Source organism: Coregonus lavaretus, assembly GCF_964263955.1.
Source record: "Coregonus lavaretus genome assembly, chromosome: 28".
NCBI lineage: Eukaryota > Metazoa > Chordata > Actinopteri > Salmoniformes > Salmonidae > Coregonus > Coregonus lavaretus.
This window is the reverse complement of record NC_140015.1, coordinates 33,740,583-33,767,810: the sequence shown is the minus strand read 5'-3', so window position 1 is coordinate 33,767,810 and position 27,228 is coordinate 33,740,583. Positions and strand designations below refer to the sequence as shown.

The 27,228-nt window shown below is 47.5% G+C and overlaps 1 protein-coding gene across 1 annotated transcript in view; it reads right to left on the bottom strand.

The window, feature by feature from the left end:
- Positions 1–1,090: 1,090 nt before the first annotated feature.
- The window catches only part of abca3b (ATP-binding cassette, sub-family A (ABC1), member 3b), a 69,552-nt gene continuing 43,414 nt past the window's right edge, over positions 1,091–27,228 (bottom strand). Inside the window, exons 15-31 of the mRNA XM_084146303.1 lie at positions 26,667–26,877; positions 26,197–26,347; positions 25,569–25,667; positions 13,670–13,868; positions 13,110–13,416; positions 12,612–12,885; positions 11,290–11,494; positions 10,810–11,029; positions 9,877–10,035; positions 9,091–9,263; positions 8,608–8,742; positions 6,631–6,825; positions 5,951–6,138; positions 5,302–5,472; positions 4,864–5,060; positions 3,006–3,079; positions 1,091–2,437 (exon numbers count right to left, since the gene is read on the bottom strand). Coding sequence (XP_084002429.1) covers positions 2,315–2,437; positions 3,006–3,079; positions 4,864–5,060; positions 5,302–5,472; positions 5,951–6,138; positions 6,631–6,825; positions 8,608–8,742; positions 9,091–9,263; positions 9,877–10,035; positions 10,810–11,029; positions 11,290–11,494; positions 12,612–12,885; positions 13,110–13,416; positions 13,670–13,868; positions 25,569–25,667; positions 26,197–26,347; positions 26,667–26,877 — 3,081 coding nt within the window. The 3' untranslated portion in view covers positions 1,091–2,314. The remainder of the gene's footprint in view (positions 2,438–3,005; positions 3,080–4,863; positions 5,061–5,301; positions 5,473–5,950; positions 6,139–6,630; positions 6,826–8,607; positions 8,743–9,090; positions 9,264–9,876; positions 10,036–10,809; positions 11,030–11,289; positions 11,495–12,611; positions 12,886–13,109; positions 13,417–13,669; positions 13,869–25,568; positions 25,668–26,196; positions 26,348–26,666; positions 26,878–27,228) is intronic.

Genomic DNA, 27,228 nt, shown 5'->3' with positions numbered 1-27,228 from the left:
GCAATTATTAGGAAATGGAAGACATACAAGACCACTGATAATCTCCCTCGATCTGGGGCTCCACGCAAGATCTCACCCCGTGGGGTCAAAATGATCACAAGAACGGTGAGCAAAAATCCTAGAACCACACGGGGGGACCTAGTGAATGACCTGCAGAGAGCTGGGACCAAAGTAACAAAGCCTACCATCAGTAACACACTACGCCGCCAGGGACTCAAATCCTGCAGTGCCAGACGTGTCCCCCTGCTTAAGCCAGTACATGTCCAGGCCCGTCTGAAGTTTGCTAGAGTGCATTTGGATGATCCAGAAGAGGATTGGGAGAATGTCATATGGTCAGATGAAACCAAAATATAACTTTTTGGTAAAAACTCAACTCGTCGTGTTTGGAGGACAAAGAATGCTGAGTTGCATCCAAAGAACACCATACCTACTGTGAAGCATGGGGGTGGAAACATCATGCTTTGGGGCTGTTTTTCTGCAAAGGGACCAGGACGACTGATCCGTGTAAAGGAAAGAATGAATGGGGCCATGTATCGTGAGATTTTGAGTGAAAACCTCCTTCCATCAGCAAGGGCATTGAAGATGAAACGTGGCTGGGTCTTTCGGCATGACAATGATCCCAAACACACCGCCCGGGCAACGAAGGAGTGGCTTCGTAAGAAGCATTTCAAGGTCCTGGAGTGGCCTAGCCAGTCTCCAGATCTCAACCCCATAGAAAATCTTTGGAGGGAGTTGAAAGTCTGTGTTGCCCAGCGACAGCCCCAAAACATCACTGCTCTAGAAAAGATCTACATGGAGGAATGGGCCAAAATACCAGCAACAGTGTGTGAAAACCTTGTGAAGACTTACAGAAAACGTTTGACCTGTGTCATTGCCAACAAAGGGTATATAACAAAGTATTGAGAAACTTTTGTTATTGACCAAATACTTATTTTCCACCATAATTTGCAAATAAATGCATTAAAAATCCTACAATGTGATTTTCTGGATTTTTTTCTCTCATTTTGTCTGTCATAGTTGACGTGTACCTATGATGAAAATTACAGGCCTCTCTCATCTTTTTAAGTGGGAGAACTTGCACAATTGGTGGCTGACTAAATACTTTTTTCCCCCACTGTAATTTACATCCGACCAAAAAGGATGAGCAAGCGTTAGCGCATGGCATTAGCATGGCATTTAACCCAGTAAAAAAAAAAAAAAAGTCCACCCTTTCAATCGTTTCTGATAAGGCTATAAGGGCTACTACCATTGTGTTGATTTGTTTTACAATTGCCTCACTTGAAGTGCTTCATTGTATATTTCAATCATATCAGTGACAAACAATACCCACTGGGCACAATTCTTTAGGACCAAAGTAAGAATCATATGAGGAGACCAAAATCATAAATAACACAAAGAATGCTGCATACACGTGCACAAAAGGAGGCAACCCTGTCTGTCACACATTCACAACCCTGTCTGTCACACAGTAGCCTCGCAGTAGACCACAGAGTCACAGTAGACTCGCAGTAGACCACAGAGTCACAGTAGACTCGCAGTAGACCACAGAGTCACAGTAGACTCGCAGTAGACCACAGAGTCACAGTAGACTCGCAGTAGACCACAGAGTCACAGTAGACTCTCAGTAGACCACAGAGTCACAGTAGACTCGCAGTAGACCACAGAGTCACAGTAGACTCTCAGTAGACCACAGAGTCACAGTAGACTCTCAGTAGACCACAGAGTCACAGTAGACTCTCAGTAGACCACAGAGTCACAGTAGACTCGCAGTAGACCACAGAGTCACAGTAGAGTCGCAGTAGACCACTCATATCCAGTGGTATCCAGTGGTAAACATGGTCTTTAAACGTCAAAGACAAGAAATATGTAACATCTAAGATTGGTTACTTGGTCATATAGCAGACCCCCCCCCCCCTAAACCAAACTCCCTAACCTTCCCTCTGGACTGGCCTAAATGTCCAACACACACAAACTGATTGAACAGAAGAGAAAGGAGTGGTTGATGGTTAAGACCCAGGCTTGGATCAACGTGTCCAGTCTCTGTGGCGGTCCAAGAACACGGCCACGTTGAAGTCCAGGTGTCCAGGGATTCAACCTCTGCTCCATCACTGCACAGTGTCTGTCTGTCTGTGTATATGTATGTAAGTGTGTGTAGATCAAGAGCTGAGCATAGCTCAGTGGCGCGTCACATAGTCGAGTCCATGTACACAGGTCATCCACACAGAGTGGAGAGATGCACACGACGGATGGACAGAGAGAAAGAGAGAGAAACAGAGAGATGGAGCTCCCTCCCTCTTCTTCCTCCTCGCTCCATCTATTTCCTGCTGCAGTGCTGGAACTGGGCGAAGCTGAGGAACACCTGTTCCAGGGAGATCTGGCTCACAGCATAGTCGTCGATGTTGTACTTCTCTTTGGCTGCCTCCAGGGTGCCAAACACCTGGGGGAGAATGGGGGGGATAAAGAGAGGGGAGAGAAAGAGGGGGAACATGGGGGAGTAACATACGGTGAGTCACATAGGGTGAGTCACATAGGGTGAGTCACATAGGGTGAGTCACATAGGGTGAGTCAGTGCTTAGACTGAAATCACAAGCTGTTTCTGACAACTTCAATAGTCTGGAGTAGTCAGACACAAATCAATTGCAAATACACTTAGTGCCAAGAGTCATTACACTCTTCGTATTTTTTAAACTTTTATTTAACAAGGCAATTCAGTTAAGAACTAATTCTTATTTACAATGACGGCCTACACCAGCCAAACCCGGACAACGCTGGGCCAATTGTGCGCCGCCCTATGGGACTCCCAATCACGGCCGGTTGTGATACAGCCTGGAATCGAACCAGGGGGTCTGTAGTGACGCCTCAAGCACTGAGATGCAGTGCCTTAGACCGCTGTGCCACTCGGGAGCCCTATCTAAAATCTAAAAAGGCAGTTTGGCTGACATGTTAGGGCCAAGGAGAAGGGTTAAGGAGTGAATAGGGACCGGCTGAGAAAGAGAGATAGTTACCTGTGCCCAGGTGAGAGTCTTGTCAGTCAAGTGGTAGTGCACCATACCCTGGTGTTCATCTGCCAGTAGACTTCCTGTGGAGAGAAGGAAGTGATGTCATGTTAGACCAACCCCCTAAACCATTGACAGTCATACATCTTGGATCGCCTCGGGGGGTGGGGTGAGTGCGTGCGTGCGTGCGTGTAGTGCCTTCGGAAAGTATTCAGACCCCTTGACTTTTTCCACATTTTGTTACGTTACAGCCTTATTCTAAAATTGATTAAATACGTTTTTCCCCTCATCAATCTACACACAATACCCCATAATGACAAAGCAAAAACTGTTTTTTAGAAATATTTGCAAATGTAAAAAAAAACAAAAAAAAAACTGAAATACCTTTTAATAAGTATTCAGATCCTTTGCTACGAGACTCGAAATTGAGCTCAGGTGCATCGTGTTTTCATTAGTTATCCTTGCGATGTTTCTACAACTTGATTGGAGTCCACATGTGGTCAATTCAATTGATTGGACAGGATTTGGAAAGGCACACACCTGTCTATATAAGGTCCCACAGTTGACAGTGCATGTCAGAGCAAAAACCAAGTCATGAGGTCGAAGGAATTGTCCGTAGAGCTCCGAGACAGAATTGTGTCGAGGCACAGATCTGGGGAAGGGTACCAAAAAATTTCTGCAGCATTGAATGTCCCCAAGAACACATTGGCCTCCATCATTCTTAAATGGAAGAAGTTTGGTACCACCAAGACTCTTCCTAGAGTTGGCCGCCAAGCCAAACTGAGCAATCAGGGGAGAAGGGCCTTGGTCAGGGAAGTGACCAAGAACCCGATGGTCACTCTAACAGAGCTCTAGAGTTCCTCTGTAGAGAAGGACAACCATCTCTGCAGCACTCCACCAATCAGGCTTTTATGGTAGTGGCCAGACGGAAGCCACTCTTCAGTAAAAGGCACATGATAGCATGCTTGGAGTTTGCCAAAAGGCGCCTAAAGACTCTCAGACCATGAGAAACAAGATTCTTGGGTCTGATGTGCCTCCCGAGTGGCGCAGTGGTCTAAGGCACTGCATCGCAGTGCTAGCTGTGCCACTAGAGATAATGTATGCACTCAATAACTAAGTCGCTCTGGATAAGAGCGTCTGCTAAATGACTAAAATGTAAATGTAAATGATGTAACCAAGATTGAACTCTTTGTTCTGTTTGGAGGAAACCTGGCACCATCCCTACGGTGAAGCATGGTGGTGGCAACATCATGCTGTGGGGATGTTTTTCAGCGGCAGGGACTGGGAGACTAGTCAGGATCGAGGGAAAGATGAACGGAACAAAGTACAGAGAGATCCTTGATGAAAACCTGCTCCAGAGCGCTTAGGACCTCAGACTGGGGTGAAGGTTCACCTTCCAACAGGACAACGACCCTAAGCACACAGCCAAGACAACGCAGGAGTGGCTTCAGGACAAGTCTCTGAATGTCCTTGAGTGGCCCAGCCAGAGCCCGGACTTGAACCAGATCTCTGGAGAGGCCTGGAAATAGCTGTGCAGCAACGCTCCCCATCCAACCTGACAGAGCTTGAAAGGATCTGCAGAGAAGAATGGGAGAAACTCCCCAAATACAGGTGTGCCAAGCTTGTAGAGTCATACCCAAGAAGACTTGATGCTGTAATCGCTGCCAAAGGTGCTTCAACAAATTACTGAGTAAAGGGTCTGAATACTTTCATAAAAAAAAAAAATGTTTGTTAGCAAACATCATGGGGTATTGTGTGTAGATTGATGAGGGGAAAAAACTATGTAATACATTTTAGAATAAGGCTGTAACGTAACTAAATGTGGAAAAAGTGTGTGTGTGTGTGTGTGTGTGTGTTTGTCTCTGACCTGGGAAGGTGCTCTCGATGAAGTCCTTGAAGAGTTGCAGGTCGCTGTCCTCCACCTCCTTGTCGACTCGTACTTTAGCCAGCAGTGTGTAGCCGCTGCCAAACTTACTCTTCAGGTGCTGGGGACTGCCCAGACACTTAAACTGACCGTTCACCATCACAGCCAGCCTGGTGCACAGGGCCTCGCATTCCTCCATACTACAGCAGAGAGAGCAAGACAGAAGGGGAAGAACAGTGGGAAAAAGAGAGGAGAGGGAGAAAGATTGAGAGAGATAAAAAGAAGATACCAAGCATGACAACATCTATTTCAATCTCTGAGTCTCTCTGTTCCTTCCTGAAACAAAGTAATGGCTGTACTGGAAGGTGGAAGATGATGAAGAAATGAGGATGATCATGTTAGCGATGAAGAGGACGGTGTGTGTGTGCGCGCTATGTTCACCTGTGAGAAGTGATGATGATGGCCTTTCCAGACTCTCGGGTGCGCGTCACGGCGTCCCACAGCAGTCGCCTAGCAACCGGGTCCATGCCGGTGGATGGCTCGTCCAGGAAGATGACCGGGGGTCCACCAATCAGAGCCACAGCCGCACTCAGCTTCCTCTTATTGCCCCCACTGCAGGGAGAGAGAAAGAGGTGAAGGAGGGAAAAAGAGAGAGGGATAGGAAGGGATGGGGAGGGGGAGGGAGAGGGAGAGGGAGGGGGGCAAGATGGAGAGATGTATGTAGGAGGGAGGAAGGAAGGAGGAAAGGGAGTGTGTTTGTACTCAGCAATCTCTTGACATTCGTGAGCTATGTCTAGAGGAACAGAAGGAGTAGTGTACACTATAGGACAAGCTATGTCTAGAGGAACAGAAGGAGTAGTGTACACTATAGGACAAGCTATGTCTAGAGGGACAGAAGGAGTAGTGTACACTATAGGACATGCTATGTCTAGAGGGACAGAAGGAGCACAACAAATATAGAGCAAGAAAAGGACTCTGTGACCAGCAACTGCCCCACACACACTCACACACACACACTCTGTCCCCCACCTCCAAACCAACACACACACACCCAACCCCTTCCCCCCTACTCTCTCCCCTGAATGCTTACCTGTAGCTGCGGCACAGTTTGTCAGCATGGGGATCTAGTAGTAAGGACCGTAGCACGTTCTCCACGCAGCCCGACACGTATTTCTCTGGTATCCCCCGGAGCCTAGCGTACATGCACAGCGTTTCTCTTCCTGTCATGTGATCCAGGACAGCGTCGAACTGCGGGCAGTAGCCAATCCTCTGCTGTACCTACGACACATGGGAGAGAGGGTGGTGTCATGCAAGGTGATTTTGTGAGTTTCATTGTATATTAGAACTGGTTCGTGTTCAGGAGGCACAAAGCGTAAGAAAACAGCCCCTAATTGAGAAGGTCCTATCTGTATGTGTTCAAAAGGAAATGCTAGTTTTTGTTTTCTGTTGCAAAATGCTTTGCTACGGTGTGCCCTAATGAACTTTCAAGTAAGGGCGGCAGTTAGCTTAGAGGTTTGAGTATTCCCGAGCCGACAAGATGAAAAATCTGCAGATGTGCCCTTGAGCAAGGTAGTTATCCCTAATTTGCTCAAGGGATGCCATACTACTATGGCTGACCCTGTAAAACAACACATTTCACTGCACCTATCCGGTGTATGTGACAAAACAATTTTAATAATTTTTCAAAAGTGCTAATTTCCCCCTCCCTCTCTCCCTCCCTCCCTCCCTCCCCCCTCTCTCCCTCTCCTTACCTCCCTCTCGCTCTCCTACCTTCTTGACATCCCTCAGGATGCTGTAGCCGTCAATGTAGGCATCACCAGAGGTGACGGTCTCGTCCCCTGTGAGCATCTTGAAGGTGGTGGTCTTCCCTGCTCCATTGAAACCCAGCAGGCCAAAACACTCTCCTTTCCCCACTGCTAGAGAGAGTCTGTCTACCGCCAATACTGTTTCACCACTGCTGTAGACCTGGGGGAGGGAGAGGAGAGGGTGGGAGATCACTGCTGTAGACCTGGGGGGAGGGAGAGGAGAGGGTGGGAGATCACTGCTGTAGACCTGGGGGGAGGGAGAGGAGAGGGTGGGAGATCACTGCTGTAGACCTGGGGGGAGGGAGAGGAGAGGGTGGGAGATCACTGCTGTAGACCTGGGGGGAGGGAGAGGAGAGGGTGGGAGATCACTGCTGTAGACCTGGGGGGAGGGAGAGGAGAGGGTGGGAGATCACTGCTGTAGACCTGGAGGGAGGGAGAGGGTGGGAGATCACTGCTGTAGACCTGGGGGGAGGGAGAGGAGAGGGTGGGAGATCACTGCTGTAGACCTGGAGGGAGGGAGAGGGTGGGAGATCACTGCTGTAGACCTGGGGGGAGGGAGAGGAGAGGGTGGGAGATCACTGCTGTAGACCTGGAGGGAGGGAGAGGAGAGGGTGGGAGATCACTGCTGTAGACCTGGGGGGAGGGAGAGGAGAGGGTGGGAGATCACTGCTGTAGACCTGGGGGGAGGGAGAGGAGAGGGTGGGAGATCACTGCTGTAGACCTGGGGGGAGGGAGAGGAGAGGGTGGGAGATCACTGCTGTAGACCTGGGGGGAGGGAGAGGAGAGGGTGGGAGATCACTGCTGTAGACCTGGAGGGAGGGAGAGGAGAGGGTGGGAGATCACTGCTGTAGACCTGGGGGGAGGGAGAGGAGAGGGTGGGAGATCACTGCTGTAGACCTGGGGGGAGGGAGAGGAGAGGGTGGGAGATCACTGCTGTAGACCTGGGGGGAGGGAGAGGAGAGGGTGGGAGATCACTGCTGTAGACCTGGGGGGAGGGAGAGGAGAGGGTGGGAGATCACTGCTGTAGACCTGGGGGGATGTAGAGGAGAGGGTGGGAGATCACTGCTGTAGACCTGGGGGGAGGGAGAGGAGAGGGTGGGAGATCACTGCTGTAGACCTGGGGGGATGTAGAGGAGAGGGTGGGAGATCACTGCTGTAGACCTGGAGGGAGGGAGAGGGTGGGAGATCACTGCTGTAGACCTGGGGGGAGGGAGAGGAGAGGGTGGGAGATCACTGCTGTAGACCTGGAGGGAGGGAGAGGGTGGGAGATCACTGCTGTAGACCTGGGGGGAGGGAGAGGAGAGGGTGGGAGATCACTGCTGTAGACCTGGGGGGAGGGAGAGGAGAGGGTGGGAGATCACTGCTGTAGACCTGGGGGGAGGGAGAGGAGAGGGTGGGAGATCACTGCTGTAGACCTGGAGGGAGGGAGAGGAGAGGGTGGGAGATCACTGCTGTAGACCTGGGGGGAGGGAGAGGAGAGGGTGGGAGATCACTGCTGTAGACCTGGGGGGAGGGAGAGGAGAGGGTGGGAGATCACTGCTGTAGACCTGGGGGGAGGGAGAGGAGAGGGTGGGAGATCACTGCTGTAGACCTGGGGGGATGTAGAGGAGAGGGTGGGAGATCACTGCTGTAGACCTGGGGGGAGGGAGAGGAGAGGGTGGGAGATCACTGCTGTAGACCTGGGGGGAGGGAGAGGAGAGGGTGGGAGATCACTGCTGTAGACCTGGGGGGAGGGAGAGGAGAGGGTGGGAGATCACTGCTGTAGACCTGGGGGGAGGGAGAGGAGAGGGTGGGAGATCACTGCTGTAGACCTGGGGGGAGAGGAGAGAAAGAGACACAGAGAGAACGACAGAGAGAGAGACAGACAGACAGAGAGAGAGAGACCCTCACCACTACTGGATGCCTCTGGGAGGGAGAACAGACTAACAGACAGGTGCTGTACCTTGCTGAGGTCCTGCAGTATGAGAGGGCTCCCCACCATAGACTCTACTATGGGCTGACACTCCAGAACCCTCTTCCTCTCCTCCGCTACGTCCCTGTCCTCCGGCAGTAGGGCCACATCCCCTATCAGAGGCAGCTAGGAGACACATACAGACTATTACTATCAATGGGCTCTTTTTATACTACTGGCATAATACAGCTGTAAGAATTTGCAACAGGGAACATTATGTTGAATTTTGTACCCAACCACACCAAAATATACCAGCTTTTCAGAAATCAGAAATTCTTCAAAGAAATGTGTATAATTTCCTCTTGTATACAGCCCTACAGAAACAAAGGGGGCATTAGTTTAATCTCGCTCAGGGCACCAGGTGGGCGGAGTATGCACATTTGACAATTCCATAGGTCATAAAGTGAAAACTCCACCCACCTGGGGCATGAGGCAGCACCCTATGGTCAATTCTCTGGCCCCTCCCCTGCTGACCTGTTTACGTCTCCTGGCGAGGTGGGTGAGGAAGCGGCAGAGGGTTTTGACACACTGCATCTCGATGATGAAGAGGAGGGTGATGAAGACTACACCCTGCAGGGACAGGGCCACGAGGAAACGGCCTACCCCCGGCTCCGACATGGAGAAGTAGTTCTCCTGGTACGTGATGTCTGGAGGAGGGAGGAGCAACAAGACCAGTCAGGGCTACGAAGGGTTAACTAGAAAATGGCAGGACAGGTTCTTCATCATACTCATTACCATCGTCGTAGTCAGAATCATTCTCATCAACATTATTGTGATCATCATCATCAACACAATATTCCTACAACTACATATCATGTAACACAGTGGTACTCAAACTTTTTCAGCGGGGACCCCATTATTTATTTTTTACGCAGGAATTTCTGGAGAGACCTTTTTTTATTTTTTTATTGTGGCGACCCCACCCCACCCCAAATCTAACGACAACCTTAAAATCTGTTTAAAAAAAAATTCACATCAACAAATATCAACAAACAACCTTTTACTCATTACATTTGTATCTCTCCTATCAAAATTAAGAGAACCAATACATATATTTACACAATAACATTACATTTTTCAAATGATCTTTCTCAATAACATTTGTATATTGTTCCATAAAATAATACTCTACATTTTTGGTCCCCACCCCACTCCCCAAAAAACGACTAATACGATAGGTAGTCCTACTGAACTACGGACACAGTGATACAGCTACGGTTTCTCTCTCCCTGCTGTAGCAGAGCATCGTGCACTACTCACTCAAGAAACGGCAGAAGCCCGTGGCCATGGGGTTGGAGGTGCAGAAGGTGATGAACTGGTAGTTCTGGTAGAACTGGCTGAAGGACATGCCCAGGCAGTAGTTAGGGAAGAGCAGGAACACTTTGTCCAGGATACGAGACAGGTCCTGTAGCTTTAGCTCTGAGAGGGGGAGAAGAGAGGAGGAGAGGAGGGAGAAGGGGAGAGGGAGAGGAGGGGAAACAGGAGGAGGAGAGGAGAGGGAGAGGAAGGGAAACAGGAGGAGGAGAGGGAGAGGAAGAGGAGGGGAAACAGGAGGAGGAGAGGAGGGAGGAGGGGAGAGGAGAGAGGGAGAGGAGGGGAAACAGGAGGAGGAGAGGAGGGGAAGGAGGGGAGAGGGAGAGGAGGGGAAACAGGAGGAGAGGAGGGAGGAGGGGAGAGGAGAGAGGGAGAGGAGGGGAAACAGGAGGAGGAGAGGGAGGAGGGGAGAGGAGAGAGGAAGAGGAGGGGAAACAGGAGGAGGAGAGGAGGGAGGAGGGGAGAGGAGAGAGGGAGAGGAGGGGAAACAGGAGGAGGAGAGGAGGGGAAGGAGGGGAGAGGGAGAGGAGGGGAAACAGGAGGAGAGGAGGGAGGAGGGGAGAGGAGAGAGGGAGAGGAGGGGAAACAGGAGGAGGAGAGGAGGGGAGAGGGAGATGAGGGGAAACAGGAGGAGGAGAAGGAGGAGAGGTAATGAGAAAAGAGAATCAAGGTAAGGGAAATTCATCAAATGTATTTCCACAGCGTATTTTGCCAGCCTAATCCCCAGTTGTGAAGCAAATAAGAGCACCAGGCTGGCACTGGCTACGCATCCCCACAGTCGCTGGACCATCCTGAAAATATCAGAGCCGGCACAGTTTGGTTTGGGTCGGCACGATAGTGTGAAACGCTAGTATCTAGTATCCTGGCCTTGGCTCTCACCTGGGATGGTCATGATGGTGACAGTGAGGAAGGTGGCGGTGCCGCTGATGATGTTGAAAATGGTGAGGCGGGTGTATGCGGAGGCGGCAGTGGAGAACAGGAAGCTGAGCAGGTACATGAGGGGGACGACGGCCCAGCCGTATAGCAGCAGGAGTAATAACACGTCAACCAGGTGGTTGTCCGCTACGAAGGCCTTGACTGCAAACGCCCGGAACACCACCTGTTGGGAGGGAGGGATGTTTGGGGGGGATAGCCGATATTTTTCAGTTTACCCTCCCCACTCAGACCACTCCATAGACAGTCTTAGCAAAATTCTTGCTTGAGAAATTGCTCTTGCTAAGAAGCTATTTTTGTTTCCTTTTGAGCATTTTCATTGGAAACAATCACAGTAATGTACTTAATTGTTACCCAGAAATGATTTGATATTGATATAAAAACAGCTGCATTGTGCCTTTAAGTAAATCCAGATGGTATACTGACCAGCATGAGCACGCAGGGCAGGAAGAAGTTGACCAGGTCCCAGAGCAGTGCAGAGAACCAGAAGTTGGAGAGGTAGACGCCGCTGACCTGCTGCACGTGCTTGGATTTGATTGAGCGCTCGGTGACCAGGAGCAGGGCGAAGGTGCTGGACAGGGACGCCATACCGTACATCAGGTTGATGGCGATGGCGAATCCCGTCTGACCTCTGTGTCGAGGAGGGAAGGAGTGAGAGAGAGAGAGGGGGGGGATTACTATTTATTATTAAAACTGTCCCTAAAGCAAAAAAGCAATTTGAATTGAATTGAGAGAGTGAGGGGGAGAGAGGGAGAGAAAGAGAGAGTGAGCGAAAGAGAGAGCGCAATGAAAGAGAGAGGAGGGTAAACAAGTGTGAAAGAGACGGGAGGAAAAGAAAGAAGGGGATGGAGCTGGGAGGAGTGACAGAAAAAGAGAAAGAAAAGTAAGGGAGGAAGCAAATTATTTATTGAGTGGTGAGGTAGGCAGACAGAGGGGAAAAGGAGAGAGAGAGATGGAGGAGTATTATGAAACTAGAAATATTCATCTTCATCAGACCTCTATCCTCTCATCCTTCTCTCACTCAGTCCTTCCTCCCATCAATATAACTTCGCTGACCGAACCACTACCACTCTCTCTTTATCCTCTCACCTCTAAAAAACCTCCTGATGAATGATGTTGGTCAATATCTCCCCCTCAGACCCTAACTTATCATCAACCTCTGTTGCTTCCCCATCGATCCAGCCAGCAGGGCCGGGAGCTCATTGACTGGGCCTACATCCCAAATGGCACCCTATTCCCTACATAGTGCACTACGTTTGACCAGAGCCCTATGGACCATGGTGAAAAGTAGTGCACTCTATAAGGAATAGGGTGCCATTTGGGACGTAGCCTGGTTTAATTGGGATTTAGTGGCTGTAACGGATGTGTGGACCGCAGGTGTTTAAAGGAGAGACCATAATAGGGACCCAAAACAAGGTGGTTGATGGAAAAGTCAACTTCTATCTAACAACAATAAGGAAGATAAATCGACTGAGTCAGAGTGACTCATGCAGAGTACCCAACTAAACATTCACCCCTCTTCTCAAATGTGTTAAAGATAACACCTGTGTTCCTTCCATACCCTCTTTTCCGTCCCTACAACTTCTCTCCTTTTTTTTTCATCCATTCTCCCTTCCTTTCCCATCCCCTCTCCTCTTTTCATAACACCCGCTCCACTTCCATTCCCCCATCCCTCCCTCCCTCCCCCCTTCCTCCTCCCTTCCTCCCCTATATCCCTGCCATCCTCCCCATTCCCCACCTCCACTCACTCTGTCAGCTGACTCTGAGCACTCTCGGAGACGTTGCGGGGCATTGGCATGTTTCCCGTCATAATCGAGGCGTTGGGCCCGGCCAGCATCTTGAACAGGGTATTGTCCACCATCATCAGGGCCGTGGCGGCCGTGTGGTAGCCCTGGTTATTGAAGTAGGCCGTGACCTCGGCGAACTTCCCCGTGCCGCCACAGAACGATGCACCCACCACGCAGCGCTCGTTGAATGCCCCGCCCTCCTCCTCGGTCTTGGTGAGCACGTACTCAGTGAAGTCTAAGGAAAAGGAGCAGGGGATAGGGTGGATCAGTAAAGATAAGCTTTTTCCATGGGTGCATCTCTATGGTCTAAAGCCTGAAGTAGATTCCACCATGCGTGTTTGAGATTGACTAGATTGCAGACAGGCTGCACAGAATCACTGATCTACAAATGACCTTGCATCTCAAATAACTACTCATTATGTGATCATCCGATCCCTTCCAACATGCTGACACGCTTACCGCTAATACTGACATCCTGGGCTTTCTGGGCGGCCAATTGCGAGGAATACACCTGTGCCAGGGCGATTGCCAGAGGTCCCTTGCCGGGCTCCAGGGCCACGGGTACGGTGGTGGGCCCGTAGCGGCCCAGTGCCAGCCTCAACTGCGGTGAGTCGTGGCGCCCGGGGAAGGTCTTCGCCACCACCAGGGCCAGCACGGTGAACACCAGGGGCACCAGGAACTGGGCAACAATCACCTTCCAGTTCCTCCAGCTATAGAGCGCCCGCTTCAGGAACATGGCATAGAACTGCTGCATGTACAATCTGGCCTAGAAAGACAGAGACAGAGACACAGACAGAGACACAGACAGAGACACAGACAGACAGACAGACAGACATACATTATTTTCATATCATCTGTGATTTAATACAGTATGTTCCTATATTTTGTAAGCTCCTAAACTTTCCTATTAATAAACCATATTGATGACAGAAAGAGAAGATGTGTTAACAGGCAACCTTCTATATTGACATTCAGCTTACTTTCTGCCTGAATCCACACAAAAAACTATCCTCTCTCACCCCTGTGTTGAGCTTGATGTTGGAGCAGTCCTCGGAGATGAGCGTGCCGCTGTCAGTGAAGTCGGTTACGTCGGTCATGGCGCTGTAGCTGCTGGCGTCGTCCAAGGTCCAGTCGTGGGAGCGTCTCTCGTGTTGGTACTGCAGCGCTGGCAGCTGGATGGCCTGGATGTCCAGGCTAGAATCCACCAGCTTCCCCACTCTGGGAATACACAGGAATGTACAGCTTAGTACAGTAGCATTATATCTAACCCTAACCCTGGATGTCCAGGCTAGAGACCAACAGCTTCCCCACTCTGAGGACACACACAAGGAAATACAAACATTATAATATGGTTGATGTTGTATCTATTACTTATCTTTACCATTCTGACAGTACACAGGGACATATGCAACTCAGTGCACTTCTCTAGCCTGACAGTACACAGGGACATATGCAACTCAGTGCACTTCTCTAGCCTGACAGTACACAGGGACATATGCAACTCAGTGCACTTCTCTAGCCTGACAGTACACAGGGACATATGCAACTCAGTGCACTTCTCTAGCCTGACAGTACACAGGGACATATGCAACTCAGTGCACTTCTCTAGCCTGACAGTACACAGGGACATATGCAACTCAGTGCACTTCTCTAGCCTGACAGTACACAGGGACATATGCAACTCAGTGCACTTCTCTAGCCTGACAGTACACAGGGACATATGCAACTCAGTGCACTTCTCTAGCCTGACAGTACACAGGGACATATGCAACTCAGTGCACTTCTCTAGCCTGACAGTACACAGGGACATATGCAACTCAGTGCACTTCTCTAGCCTGACAGTACACAGGGACATATGCAACTCAGTGCACTTCTCTAGCCTGACAGTACACAGGGACATATGCAACTCAGTGCACTTCTCTAGCCTGACAGTACACAGGGACATATGCAACTCAGTGCACTTCTCTAGCCTGACAGTACACAGGGACATATGCAACTCAGTGCACTTCTCTAGCCTGACAGTACAAAGGGACATACAGTAACTTTGGAAAGTATTCAGACCACTTGACTTTTTCCACATTTTGTTACGTTACAGCCTTATTCTAAAACGGATTAAATTGTTTTATTCCCTCATCAATCTCCACACAATACCCCATAATGACAAAGCAAAAACATGTTTTTTTAAATGTTGGCTAATTTAGTAAAAATGAAAAAATGAAATATCACATTTACATAGGTATTCAGATCGTTTACTTTTTTATTTTATTTCACCTTTATTTAACCAGGTAAACCAGTTGAGAACAAGTTCTCATTTACAACTGCGACCTGGCCAAGATAAAGCAAAGCAGTGCGATAAAAACAACAACACAGAGTTACATATGGGGTAAAACAAAACAAAGTCAAAAATACAACAGAAATAAATATATATACAGTGTGTGCAAATGTAGCAAGTTATGGAGGTAAGGCAATAAATAGGCTATAGTGCAAAATAATTACAATTAGTAATAACACTGGAATGATAGATGTGCAAGATATGATGTGCAAATAGAGATACTGGGGTACAAATGAGCAAAATAAATAACAATATAGGGATGAGGTAGTTGGGCGGGCTAATTTCAGATGGGCTGTGTACAGGTGCAGTGATCGGTAAGGTGCTCTGACAACTGATGCTTAAAGTTAGTGAGGGAGATAAGTGTCTCCAGCTTCAGAGATTTTTGCAATTCGTTCCAGTCATTGGCAGCAGAGAACTAGAAGGAATGGCGCCCAAAGGAGGTGTTGGCTTTGGGGATGACCAGTGAGATATACCTGCTGGAGCGCAGACTACGGGTGGGTGTTGCTATCGTGACCAATGAGCTAAGATAAGGCGGGGATTTGCCTAGCAGTGATTTATAGATGGCCTGGAGCCAGTGGGTTTGGCGACAAATATGTAGTGAGGACCAGCCAACAAGAGCGTACAGGTCACAGTGGTGGGTAGTATATGGGGCTTTGGAGACAAAACGGATGGCACTGTGATAGACTACATCCAATTTGCTGAGTAGAGTGTTGGAGGCTATTTTGTAAATGACATCGCCGAAGTCAAGGATCGGTAGGATAGTCAGTTTTACGAGGGCATGTTTGGCAGCATGAGTGAAGGAGGCTTTGTTGCGAAATAGGAAACCGATTCTAGATTTAACTTTGGATTGGAGATTCTTAATGTGAGTCTGGAAGGAGAGTTTACAGTCTAACCAGACACCTAGATATTTGTAGTTGTCCACATACTCTAGGTCAGACCCGTCGAGAGTAGTGATTCTAGTCGGGTGGGCGGGTGCAAGCAGTGTTCGGTTGAAGAGCATGCATTTAGTTTTACTAGTGTTTAAGAGCAGTTGGAGGCTACTGAAGGAGTGTTGTATGGCATTGAAGCTCGTTTGGAGGTTTGTTAACACAGTGTCCAATGAAGGGCCAGATGTATACAAAATGGTGTCGTCTGCGTAGAGGTGGATCTGAGAGTCACCAGCAGCAAGAGCGACGTCATTGATATACACAGAGAAAAGAGTCGGCCCAAGAATTGAACCCTGTGGCACCCCCATAGAGACTGCCATAGGTCAAGACAACAGGCCCTCCGATTTGACACATTGAACTCTATCTGAGAAGTAGTTGGTGAACCAGGCGAGGCAGCCATTTGAGAAACCAAGGCTATTTAGTCTGCCAATAAGAATGCGGTGGTTGACAGAGTCGAAAGCCTTGGCCAGGTCAATGAAAACGGCTGCACAGTACTGTCTTTTATCGATCGCGGTTATAATATCGTTTAGGACCTTGAGCGTGGCTGAAGTGCACCCATGACCAGCTCGGAAACCGGATTGCATAGCGGAGAAGGTACGGTGGGATTCGAAATGGTCGGTGATCTGTTTGTTGACTTGGCTTTCAAAAACTTTTGAAAGGCAGGGCATGATGGATATGGGTCTGTAACAGTTTGGATCTAGAGTGTCACCCCCTTTGAAGAGGGGGATGACCGCGGCAGCTTTCCAATCTCTGGGGATGTCAGACGTTACGAAAGAGAGGTTGAACAGGCTAGTAATAGGGGTTGCGACAATTTCGGCGGCTAGTTTTAGATAGAAAGGGTCCAGATTGTCTAGCCCAGATGATTTGTAGGGGTCCAGATTTTGCAGCTCTTTCAGAACATCAGCTGTCTGGATTTGTGTGAAGGAGAAGTGGGGGGGGGCATGGGCAAGTTGCAGCGGAGGGTGCAGAGCTGGTGGCTGGGGTAGTGGTAGCCAGGTGGAAAGCATGGCCAGCCGTAGCAAAATGCTTGTTGAAATTCTCGATTATTGTAGATTTATCGGTGGTGATAGTGTTTCCTAGCCTCAGTGCAGTGGGCAGCTGGGAGGAAGTGCTCTTATTTTCCATGGACTTTACAGTGTCCCAAAACTTTTTGGAGTTAGTGCTACAGGATGCAAATTTCTGTTTGAAAAAGTTAGCCTTTGCTTTCCTGACTGCGTGTGTATATTGGTTCCTAACTTCCCTGAAAAGTTGCATATCGCAGGACTATTTGATGCTAATGCAGTACGCCACAGGATGTTTTTGTGCTGGTCAAGGGCAGTCAAGTCTGAGGAGAACCAGGGGCTATATCTGTTCTTAGTTCTGTATTTTTTGAATGGGGCATGTTTATTTAAGATTGAGAGGAAATTACTTTTAAAGAACAACCAGGCATCCTCTACTGACGGAATGAGATCTATATCCATCCAGGATACCTGGGCCAGGTCAATTAGGAAGGCCTGCTCGCTGAAGTGTTTTTGGGAGCGTTTGACAGTGATGAGGGGTGGTCGTTTGACCGCGGACCCGTTACGGACGCAGGCAATAAGGCAGTGATCGCTGAGATCCTGGTTGAAGACAGCGGAGGTGTATTTAGAGGGTAAGTTAGTCAGGATGATATCTATGAGGGTACCCATGTTTACGGATTTAGGGTTGTACCTGGTAGGTTCGTTGATAATTTATGTGAGATTGAGGGCATCTAGTTTAGATTGTAGGATGACCGGGGTGTTAAGCAAATCCCAATTTAGGTCACCAAGCAGTACGAACTCTGAGGATAGATGGGGGGCAATCAATTCACATATGGTGTCCAGGGCACAGCTGGGGGCTGAGGGGGGTCTGTAGCAAGCGGCAACAGTGAGAGATTTATTTCTGGAAAGGTGGATTTTTAGAAGTAGAAGCTCAAACTGTTTGGGCACAGGCCTGGATAGTGTGATAGAGCTCTGCAGGCTATCTCTACAGTAGATTGCAACTCCACCCCCTTTGGCAGTTCTATCTAGATGGAAAATGTTATAGTTGGGGATGGAAATTTCAGAATTTTTGGTGGCCTTCCTAAGCCAGGATTCAGACACTGCTAGAACATCAGGGTTGGCGGAGTGTGCTAACGCAGTGAATAACTCAAACTTAGGAAGGAGGCTTCTGATATTTACGTGCAGAAAACCAATACTTTTACGGTTACAGAAGTCAACAAATGATAGCTCCTGGGGAGTAGGAGTGATACTGGGGGCTGCAGGGCCTGGGTTAGCCTCTACATCACCAGAGGAACAGAGGAGGACTAGAATAAGGATACGACTAAAGGCTTTAAGAACTGGTCTTCTAGTGCGTTGGGTACATAGAATAAAGGGGGCAGTTCTCCGGGCGTTGTAGAAAAGATTCAGGGCATTATGTACAGAAAAGGATATGGAAGGATATGAGTACAGTTCAGGTAACCCTAAGCGTTGGGTAACAATGAAAGAGACAGCATCACTGGAGGCACCGATTGAGCCGGTCTCGGCGTGTATGGGGGGTGGAACAAAGGAACTATTTGAGGCAGTTTGAGAGGGACTAGGGGTTCTACAGTGAAATTGTATAATAAGAACTAACCCAAACAGCAATAGGCAAGGCATAATTGACATGGGAGAGAGGCATAAAGCAGTCCCAGGTGTTATTAGAGAGAGCTAAGACAACAACTGGTAATAGCGATAACGTTTGGGCTAAGGCTAAACAGAATAAACAGGACAGGGTACCGTGTAAAGGAACAGTCCAGCAGGCATCAGCTGTGCAGCTGAGTGATCATAAGGTCAAGTGAACAGCAATATGTGAGTCCGAGAGCAGTTCAAATTGGTGCTTCAGCACAGCTAGCAGGGAGCACAGTTGTAGTTTGCGTGTGCTAGCGGGCCGGGGCTGGCAGATGGATCTTCGTGGTCGTCGCAACGGGAAGCCTGTTGAAACCACATCAGACGATTTCGTCGGCAAACCAGTCGTGTTGGATCGGCGGGGCTCAGTGTCAACACTAGGAGGTCCCGTCCGGTTGACAGAGAGGTAGATAGCCGGGAGATGGGCCTGAGGCTAGCTCAAGGCTAACTGGTGCTTGCTATAGGGCAATGGTAATTAGCCAACAACAGGTTGCAGCTAGCTAGCTGGTTGCGATGATCCGGCGCTAGGGTCCAGTGATTCCGGCAGAAAGTCCAATAAACTCTGGGTCGATAGCATGCTGTGCAGACTGGCCGACGAATTGTCCAGGCTAGAGCTAGAGCTGGCTGGTGGATAGTGTAGGCCACGGACAATGGTGAAGACGCTAACGGTGACTAATAGCAAGTAGCCATTCAGTTGCAGCTACACTAGTTTCAGCTTAAGGTTCTTGATGAAAGTTATAAAGAAATAATAGAATCCTTTCCACGTTGGGTGAGGCGGGTTGCAGGAAAGTATATTTAGTTAAAGAATGAAAAGTAAAAATTGAGAAATATATACAAAATAGACAAAAAAAACAAGAAACGGGATATTTACACAAGGACAATGAATAAAAGCGACCGCACTGCTACGCCATCTTGGATACTTTGTTGAAGCACCTTTGGCAGCGATTACAGCATTGAGTCTTCTTGGGTATGATGCTACAAGCTTGGCACACCTGTATTTGGGGAGTTTCTTCCATTCTTCTCTGCAGATCCTCTCAAGCTCTGTCAGGTTGGATGGGGAGCGTTGCTGCACAGCTATTTTCAGGTCTCTCCAGAAATCTTCGATCGGGTTCAAGTCCGGGCTCTGGCTGGGCCACTCAAGGACATTCAGGGACTTGTCCCGAAGCCACTCCTGCATTGTCTTGGCTGTGTGCTTAGGGTCGTTGTCCTGTTGGAAGGTGAACCTTCACCCCAGTCTGAGGTCCTAAGCGCTCTGGAGAAGGTTTTCATCAAGGATCTCTCTGTACTTTGTTCTGTTCATCTTTGCCTCGATCCTGACTAGTCTTCCAGTCCCTGCCGCTGAAAAACATCCCCACAGCATGACACTGCCACCACCATGCTTCACCGTAGGGATGGTGCCAGGTTTCCTCCAGACATGACGCTTGGCATTCAGGCCAAAGAGTTCAATCTTGTTTTCATCAGACCAGAGAATCTTGTTTCTCATGGTCTGAGAGTCTTTAGGTGCATTTTGGCAAACTCCAAGCGGGCTGTCATGTGCCTTTTACTGAGGACTGGCTTCTATCTGGCCACTCTACCATAAAGGCCTGATTGGTGGAGTGCTGCAGAGATGGTTGTCCTTCTGGAAGATTCTCCCATCTCCACAGAGGAACTCTAGAGCTCTGTCAGAGTGAACATCGGGTTCTTGGTCACCTCCCTGACCAAGGCCCTTCTCCCCTTATTGCTCAGTTTGGCCGGGCGGCCAGCTCTAGGAAGAGTCTTGGTGGTTCTAAACTTCTTCCATTTAAGAATGATGGAGGCCACTGTGTTCTTGGGGACCTTTATTTAATCCATTTTAGAATAAGGCTGTAACGTAACAAAATGTGGAAACAGTCAAGGGGTCAGAATACTTTCCCAAGGCACTGTATGCAACTTAGTGCACTTCTCTAGTCTGACAGTACACAGGGACGAATACAACTTAGTTATAACAATTTTACTGAGCTACCCTACAGAACTGAGCTTTATCATGACAACATATAAGGAAATATACAATTTAGAGTAGTTAGATACCTAGTGTTAAATGATGAGATTATGACAATTTAATTCAGCTGTAAATTAATTTAACTATGCTGAGTTTTTCCAGAACATGTGATCTGACCAGGAAACTAGCTTTTCCTAATCATGTCAGGTGGTCCGGAAGAACGTAGGACTCTTTCTTTGTACTGTATGACATCTTGACAGTTTGTACAAAACGTATTTATAGACATGAAACATTAATTCATAATTGGATGAATCATCGTGTTCAGGAAGTGGCTTATGGAGAGAGCACTCTGTGCGAATCAGATGGGATTTTGATGCTGAAATCTCTTCACAGGACTCAGGAACACACCCCAGGGGGGTGTCTATTGTACACAAAACAAAGGAGCACATCGGAGAGTACTTAATAAGTGTGTGTTATTGGTGATGGTGAGCATTTTATGTAATTCCAGCCCTGCTAACTCTCTTGCCTTCTCCCTCTCAGAGGGGATGGACAGGAGCTTGGACAACCACAATAGCCAGAACACAATTTCTGTTCGTTACAAATCTATGATGAATTCAGCCAGCCAATCTCCACTCCCACAATGCCTGACAGACATCTTTCTGTTTCAACAGGCAGACAAAGAAGACAGGTAGAGGAGAGAGACGGAGCGGCAACATTTGATTCCATCTACAGCTAAATTCTCAAGGAGCTTCATCTAACAGTTCTATAAGAGATCAGCAATGAAAATGGACTAGGGGCCTCTGCAGTAGCTCTATGAAATTGATAATGGCCATGAGACCACATATGTAGTAAGATGAAAAGAAGCAGAAATTACTAAGCCAAGGTAAGAACAGTCTGAACAGGTGTTAAATTAGGTAGCTTTCAGCATATGTAAACAGAAACTGAAATGACAGGACTAATGTAGATGGTCCACCCCTTCAAAGAGCAGGGTGGGAATAAAGCTGAATGAAATTAATAATGGAAAGAGGCTGTATGTTGTAGGGCTGAAAATAAGCTGAAAAGACCAGTTAAGGCTTTAGCTACAGCATGTACAAGCCAGGGTATGTACAGACTGAACACGTGTTAAGATGGCGGCTTTTAGTGTAGTTAAAAATAAACCCTAATGATAGGATTAATTTAGATGGTGTTACACCTTCAGCTACAGTATGTACCAGTGTGAACAGATTGAACATGTGTTAAGATGGTGGCTTTTAGTGTAGTTGAAAACAAATAGACTAAATGAGGCTTTTGTATACGGTTAATGACTGAGACACTCACTGATAGACCCACAGCATGATGTAAAAATAATGACGCCTGAAATTAGACATTTTGGAGGTAATTGCTACATCCTGTTTAGAGCCTTTACAGCTGTGTCCTACTGAAAGAACACGTGCCTACAAGAACGTGTGCACGCACACAAACTGTACTAACAGACAGTAACACAAACTGTACTAAACCCCCCCCCCCCCCCCCCTCAAAACACACACAGACAAACAGGCTTTAAACACACAGGCAGAAATAATTGCTCAGAAGTAGGCTGAAGGCAGCTGGCTGGTGATGCGGAGTAATTGAGCGGAAGATGAGAACTGGAATAAGTGTGGGTGTCAGTGGAGGCTCTTCAGAGGAGGAAGGGGAGGACCATCCTCCTCTGTGAATTTCATACAAATAAACATTGTAAAACATAAAAAAAGTTATCCTTTTTAGATACAAATACACAAAGTATATTCACATCACCAAATAATTGATAAAAAAAACATTTTTTTGCAATGAAGGTCTACAGTAGCCTCAACAGCACTCTGTAGGGTAGCACCATGGTGGAGCCAGAGGACAGCTAGCTTCCGTCCTCCTCTGGGTTCATTGACTTCAATACAAAACCTAGGAGGCTCATGGTTCTCACCCCTTTCCACAGACTTCCACAGTAATTATGACAACTTCCGGAGGATGTCCTCTAATCGATCAGAGCTTTCGCAGCATGAACTGACATGTTGTCCACCCAATCAAATGATCAGAGAATTAATCTAGTACTGAAAGCATAAGCTACAGCTAGCCAGCACTGCAGTGCATAAAATGTGGTGAGTAGTTGACTCAAAGAGAGAGAAAGATGAAGGAGAAGCAAGAGAGAGATAGAGATTGTCATTTAGTTTTTTTACTTTCAGTTTCACTTACTTAGCTAGCAAATGCAGATAGCTAGTTAAGCCTACTCAAACACCCTGCTCAAATAGAGGGATGCTATGTTAGCTAGCTGGCTATGACTATCCAAAACAACACTGGAACTCTTCCAAGTCAAGGTAAGCTTTAGGTTTTACTAATTTATTGCCACCGGGGCCCGCCGGTGCAAGTACTAAACTGCTTACTGACTGTACACTGTAACGTTACTGCATGATTGTAGCTACAGTTGAAGTTGGAAGTTTACATACACTTAGGTTGGAGTCATTAAAACTCGTTTTTCAACCACTCCTCAAATTTCTTGTTAACAAACTATATTTACATTTACATTTTAGTCATTTAGCAGACTATAGTTTTGGATAGTCGGTTAGGACATCTACTTTGTGGATGACATAAGTAATTTGTCCAACAATTGTTTACAGACAGATTATTTCACTTATAATTCACTGTATCACAATTCCAGTGGGTCAGAAGTTTACATACACTAAGTTGACTGTGCCTTTAAAATGCTTGGAAAATTCCAGAAAATGATGTCATGGCTTTAGAAGTTTCTGATAGGCTAATTTACATCATTTGAGTCAACTGGAGGTGTACCTGTGGATGTATTTCAAGGCCTACCTTCAAACTCAGTGCCTCTTTGCTTGACATCATGGGAAAATCTAAAGAAATCAGCAGAGACCTCAGAAAGAAAATTGTAGACCTCCACAAGTCTGGTTCATCCTTGGGAACAAATTCCACGGGGTACCACGTTCATCTGTACAAACAATAGTACGCAAGTATAAACACCATGGGACCACGCAGCTGTCATACCGCTCAGGAAGGAGACGCATTCTGTCTCCTAGAGATGAACGTACTTTGGTGCGAAAAGTGCAAATCAATCCCAGAACAACAGCAAAGGACCTTGTGAAGATGCTGGAGGAAACGGGTACAAAAGTATCTATATCCACAGTAAAACGAGTCCTATATCGACATAACCTGAAAGGCCGCTCAGCAAGGCTACGGTTTGCATCTGCACATGGGGACAAAGATCATACTTTTTGGAGAAATGTCCTCTGGTCTGATGAAACAAAAATAGAACTGTTTGGCCATCGTTATGTTTGGAGGAAAAAGGGGAGACTTGCAAGCCGAAGAACACCATCCCAACCGTGAAGCACGGGGGTGGCAGCATCATGCTGTTGGGGTGCTTTGCTGCCGGCGGGACTGGTGCACTTCACAAAATAGATGGCATCATGAGGAAGGAAAATTATGTGGATATATTGAAGCAACATCTCAAGACATCAGTCAGGAAGTTAAAGCTTGGTCGCAAATGGGTCTTCCAAATGGACAATGACCCCAAGCATACTTCCAAAGTTGTGGCAAAATGGCTTAAGGACAACAAAGTCAAGGTATTGGAGTGGCCATAACAAAGCCCTGACCTCAATCCTATAGAAAAATTGTGGGCAGAACTGAAAAAGCAAGGAGGCCTACAAACCTGACTCAGTTACGCCAGCTCTGTCAGAAGGAATGGGCCAAAATTCACCCAACTTATTGTGGGAAGCTTGTGGAAGGCTACCCGACACGTTTGACCCAAGTTAAACAATTTACAGGCAATGCTACCAAATACTAATTGAGTGTATGTAAACTTCTGACCCACTGGGAATGTGATGAAATAAATAAAAGCTGAAATAAATCATTCTCTCTACTATTATTATGACATTTCACATTCTTAAAATAAAGTGGTGATTCTAACTTACCTAAGACAGGGATTTTTTACTAGGATTAAATGTCAGGAATTGTGAAAAACTGAGTTTAAATGTATTTGGCTAAGGTGTATGTAAACCTCCGACTTCAACTCTATGTTGACTACTAATATGGTGACAACGATGTATGCTGTAGTGGTTATGATATGGTTTGGAAAGGTTTTTTCGCCTGGTCACATACAGCTGATGTGTTGTGCATTGAAGTCCACAAGCGAAGAGAAAAGGTGAGAGGAGGACAGCACATAGATGTGAGAAGGAATACAACGTGGCTGCTATGAAAGTGAACTGTGTTTACGCGTGATCAGGGGTGTATTCATTCCGCCGATTCTGTTGAAAAACCTTTCTTAAACGGAAGCAAATGGAACGAAACGGGGATAAACATACCTGAATTTGTCCAATAGAAACTCTTGATTGCAACTGTTAGACTAATGATTACACCCTAGATCAGCTAGATGCAGGCAAGAGTGTGCAAGGCGGTATTGAATGTGTCACTGTCTGTCACCTCAAATGTTTCTCTCGACGTGCATCTATGTTGTAAACGTTAATTCATAGGCTAGGTTGTAACAACCTCATGATGGGTATGGGGACATTTTTTGTATCACGTAGTAGCCTAAACCTATCGCTGTTACATTGAACTGGGTGAATGGAATATGAATGACAGTCATCCAATATACTGTAATAGAAATAATCATCCACCCTCATCTTAGACGGCACCGACCGCCACTGGTGTGTGTGTGTATGTTTGTGTGTGTGTGTGTACACTTAAAAGCCTGCAGGTACATACATACTCATGACAAGTCTTAATTACAACGGCAGGCTTTAAGTAAAGTGTATTATCAATATTTGATCCAGGCCTAGCTGGTACTCTCCCTGGGAGCTGTGGTGAGAGATCCAGACCTAGCTGGTACTCTCCCTTGGAGCTGTGGTGAGAGATCCAGACCTAGCTGGTACTCTCCCTGGGAGCTGTGGTGAGAGATCCAGGCCTAGCTGGTATTCTCCCTGGGAGCTGTGGTGAGAGATCCAGACTTAGCTGGTATTCTCCCTGGGAGCTGTGGTGAGAGATCCAGACTTAGCTGGTATTCTCCCTGGGAGCTGTGATGAGTGTGTGGTCCCATACCTGAGGAAGACCTCCTCCATGGTGGTGACAGAGGCTCCATAGCTGGCGATGCCTAGCTCCTCTCTGTTCATCTCCAGCTCTGCAAACAGCAGCTCAAACCTGGAGAGGTAAAAACATTGATCCATCAGAGATCAATCAGACCCGGGTCTAAAACAGTCTTGTGTCATGGGGGAGCTATGGATACATCTCAGGCCGTTAAACCACCTCTTAACAGTCACTCAATACAGATAAAACCAACAACTATGGCTGTGACCAAAATGGCACCCTATTCCCTTTTCAGTGCACTACTTTTCACCAGGTCAAAAGTGATCAAAAGTAGTGCACTAAATAGGGAATAGGGTGCCATTTGGGACGTCAGCTATATATATCTACTTGAAATATCACCCTCACCTCTAGAAGTAGAGGTCTCTGTAATCATACTGTAGCAAGTAGCAACACCCTCAGATTGGACCCAACTTGGGCTCATCAAAATAGACTGACAGAAATAGTATGTCACACTAAACTCAGAGCTGTGGCCATCGGCACTGATAGCCTGTGTGAGATTGGGTATTGATTTTAGGTTGGGAGGGAATGAGAGACATACAGGTGTGTGTGTGTGTGTGTGTGTGTGTGTGTGTGTATGTCTTACCTGTTGGTGCTCTCTTTGGGCAGTATGTATGAGAGCTCAGCCCCGGCACTGCTCTCCAGCGTGGCATTGGGAACGTACATGTGGACCAGCCGTGTGATCTCAGACACGTTGCACAGCGCGTCCTTCACGATCACCATGTGGTAGCCAGCACCTGAGACGCAGGAGAAGGAAGATGAAGTTAGATCTCTGAAACATTCTCTTATCACCTCAAGACATTCTACAACTACTAGTTATTCACACTATTCACATTCAGCACGTTCTGTATTGTATTCTTCACTCCGCACTCTTCCACTTCTCACCCATTCTGTCCAACCCATTTCCTTTCACCACTCCATTCCACCTCTTTTCTCTTCTCTCACTTTCTACAACCTCTCCATCACACCTGTTCATTTTACCTTCCCTCCTCTCTTCCCTTTGCCCCATCCTTTATCCTCTCTACCATGCCTCTTTTTCTCACTCTTTTCTCTCACCGTATTTGTTCTTGAGAAACAGCGGCGACCCGCAGCACTGCAGCTCTCCCCCAGCCATGATGGCTATTCGGTCCCCCAGCAGGTCGGCCTCGTCCATGAAGTGCGTAGTCAGCAGGATGGTGCGCCCACGTTTCTCGCCCTGTAGCAGGTCCCAGGTGGCCCGTCGCGCCGACGGGTCCATGCCCGACGTGGGCTCATCCAGCATCACCACCTGGAGGGGAGGGGTCGTGAGATGGAGGGATGGATGGACAGAGATTGAGAGAGGGAGGGGGTGGAAGGGAAGGGACAGAAAAAGTGCCAGAGGGGTAAAATGTGTTGAAATAGCCTTGTGTGTTGCACATACAGTGTCTTCAGAAAGTATTCATATCCCTTGACTTATCCCACATTGTGTTGTGTTACAGCCCAAATTCTAAATGGATTACATAGATTTCTCACCCATCTACACACAATACCCAATACTGACAAAGTGAAAACATGTTTTTAGAAATGTTTGCAAATGTATTGAAAATGAAATACAGAAAAGTATAATTTACATAAGTATTCACACCTGAGTCAATACCTT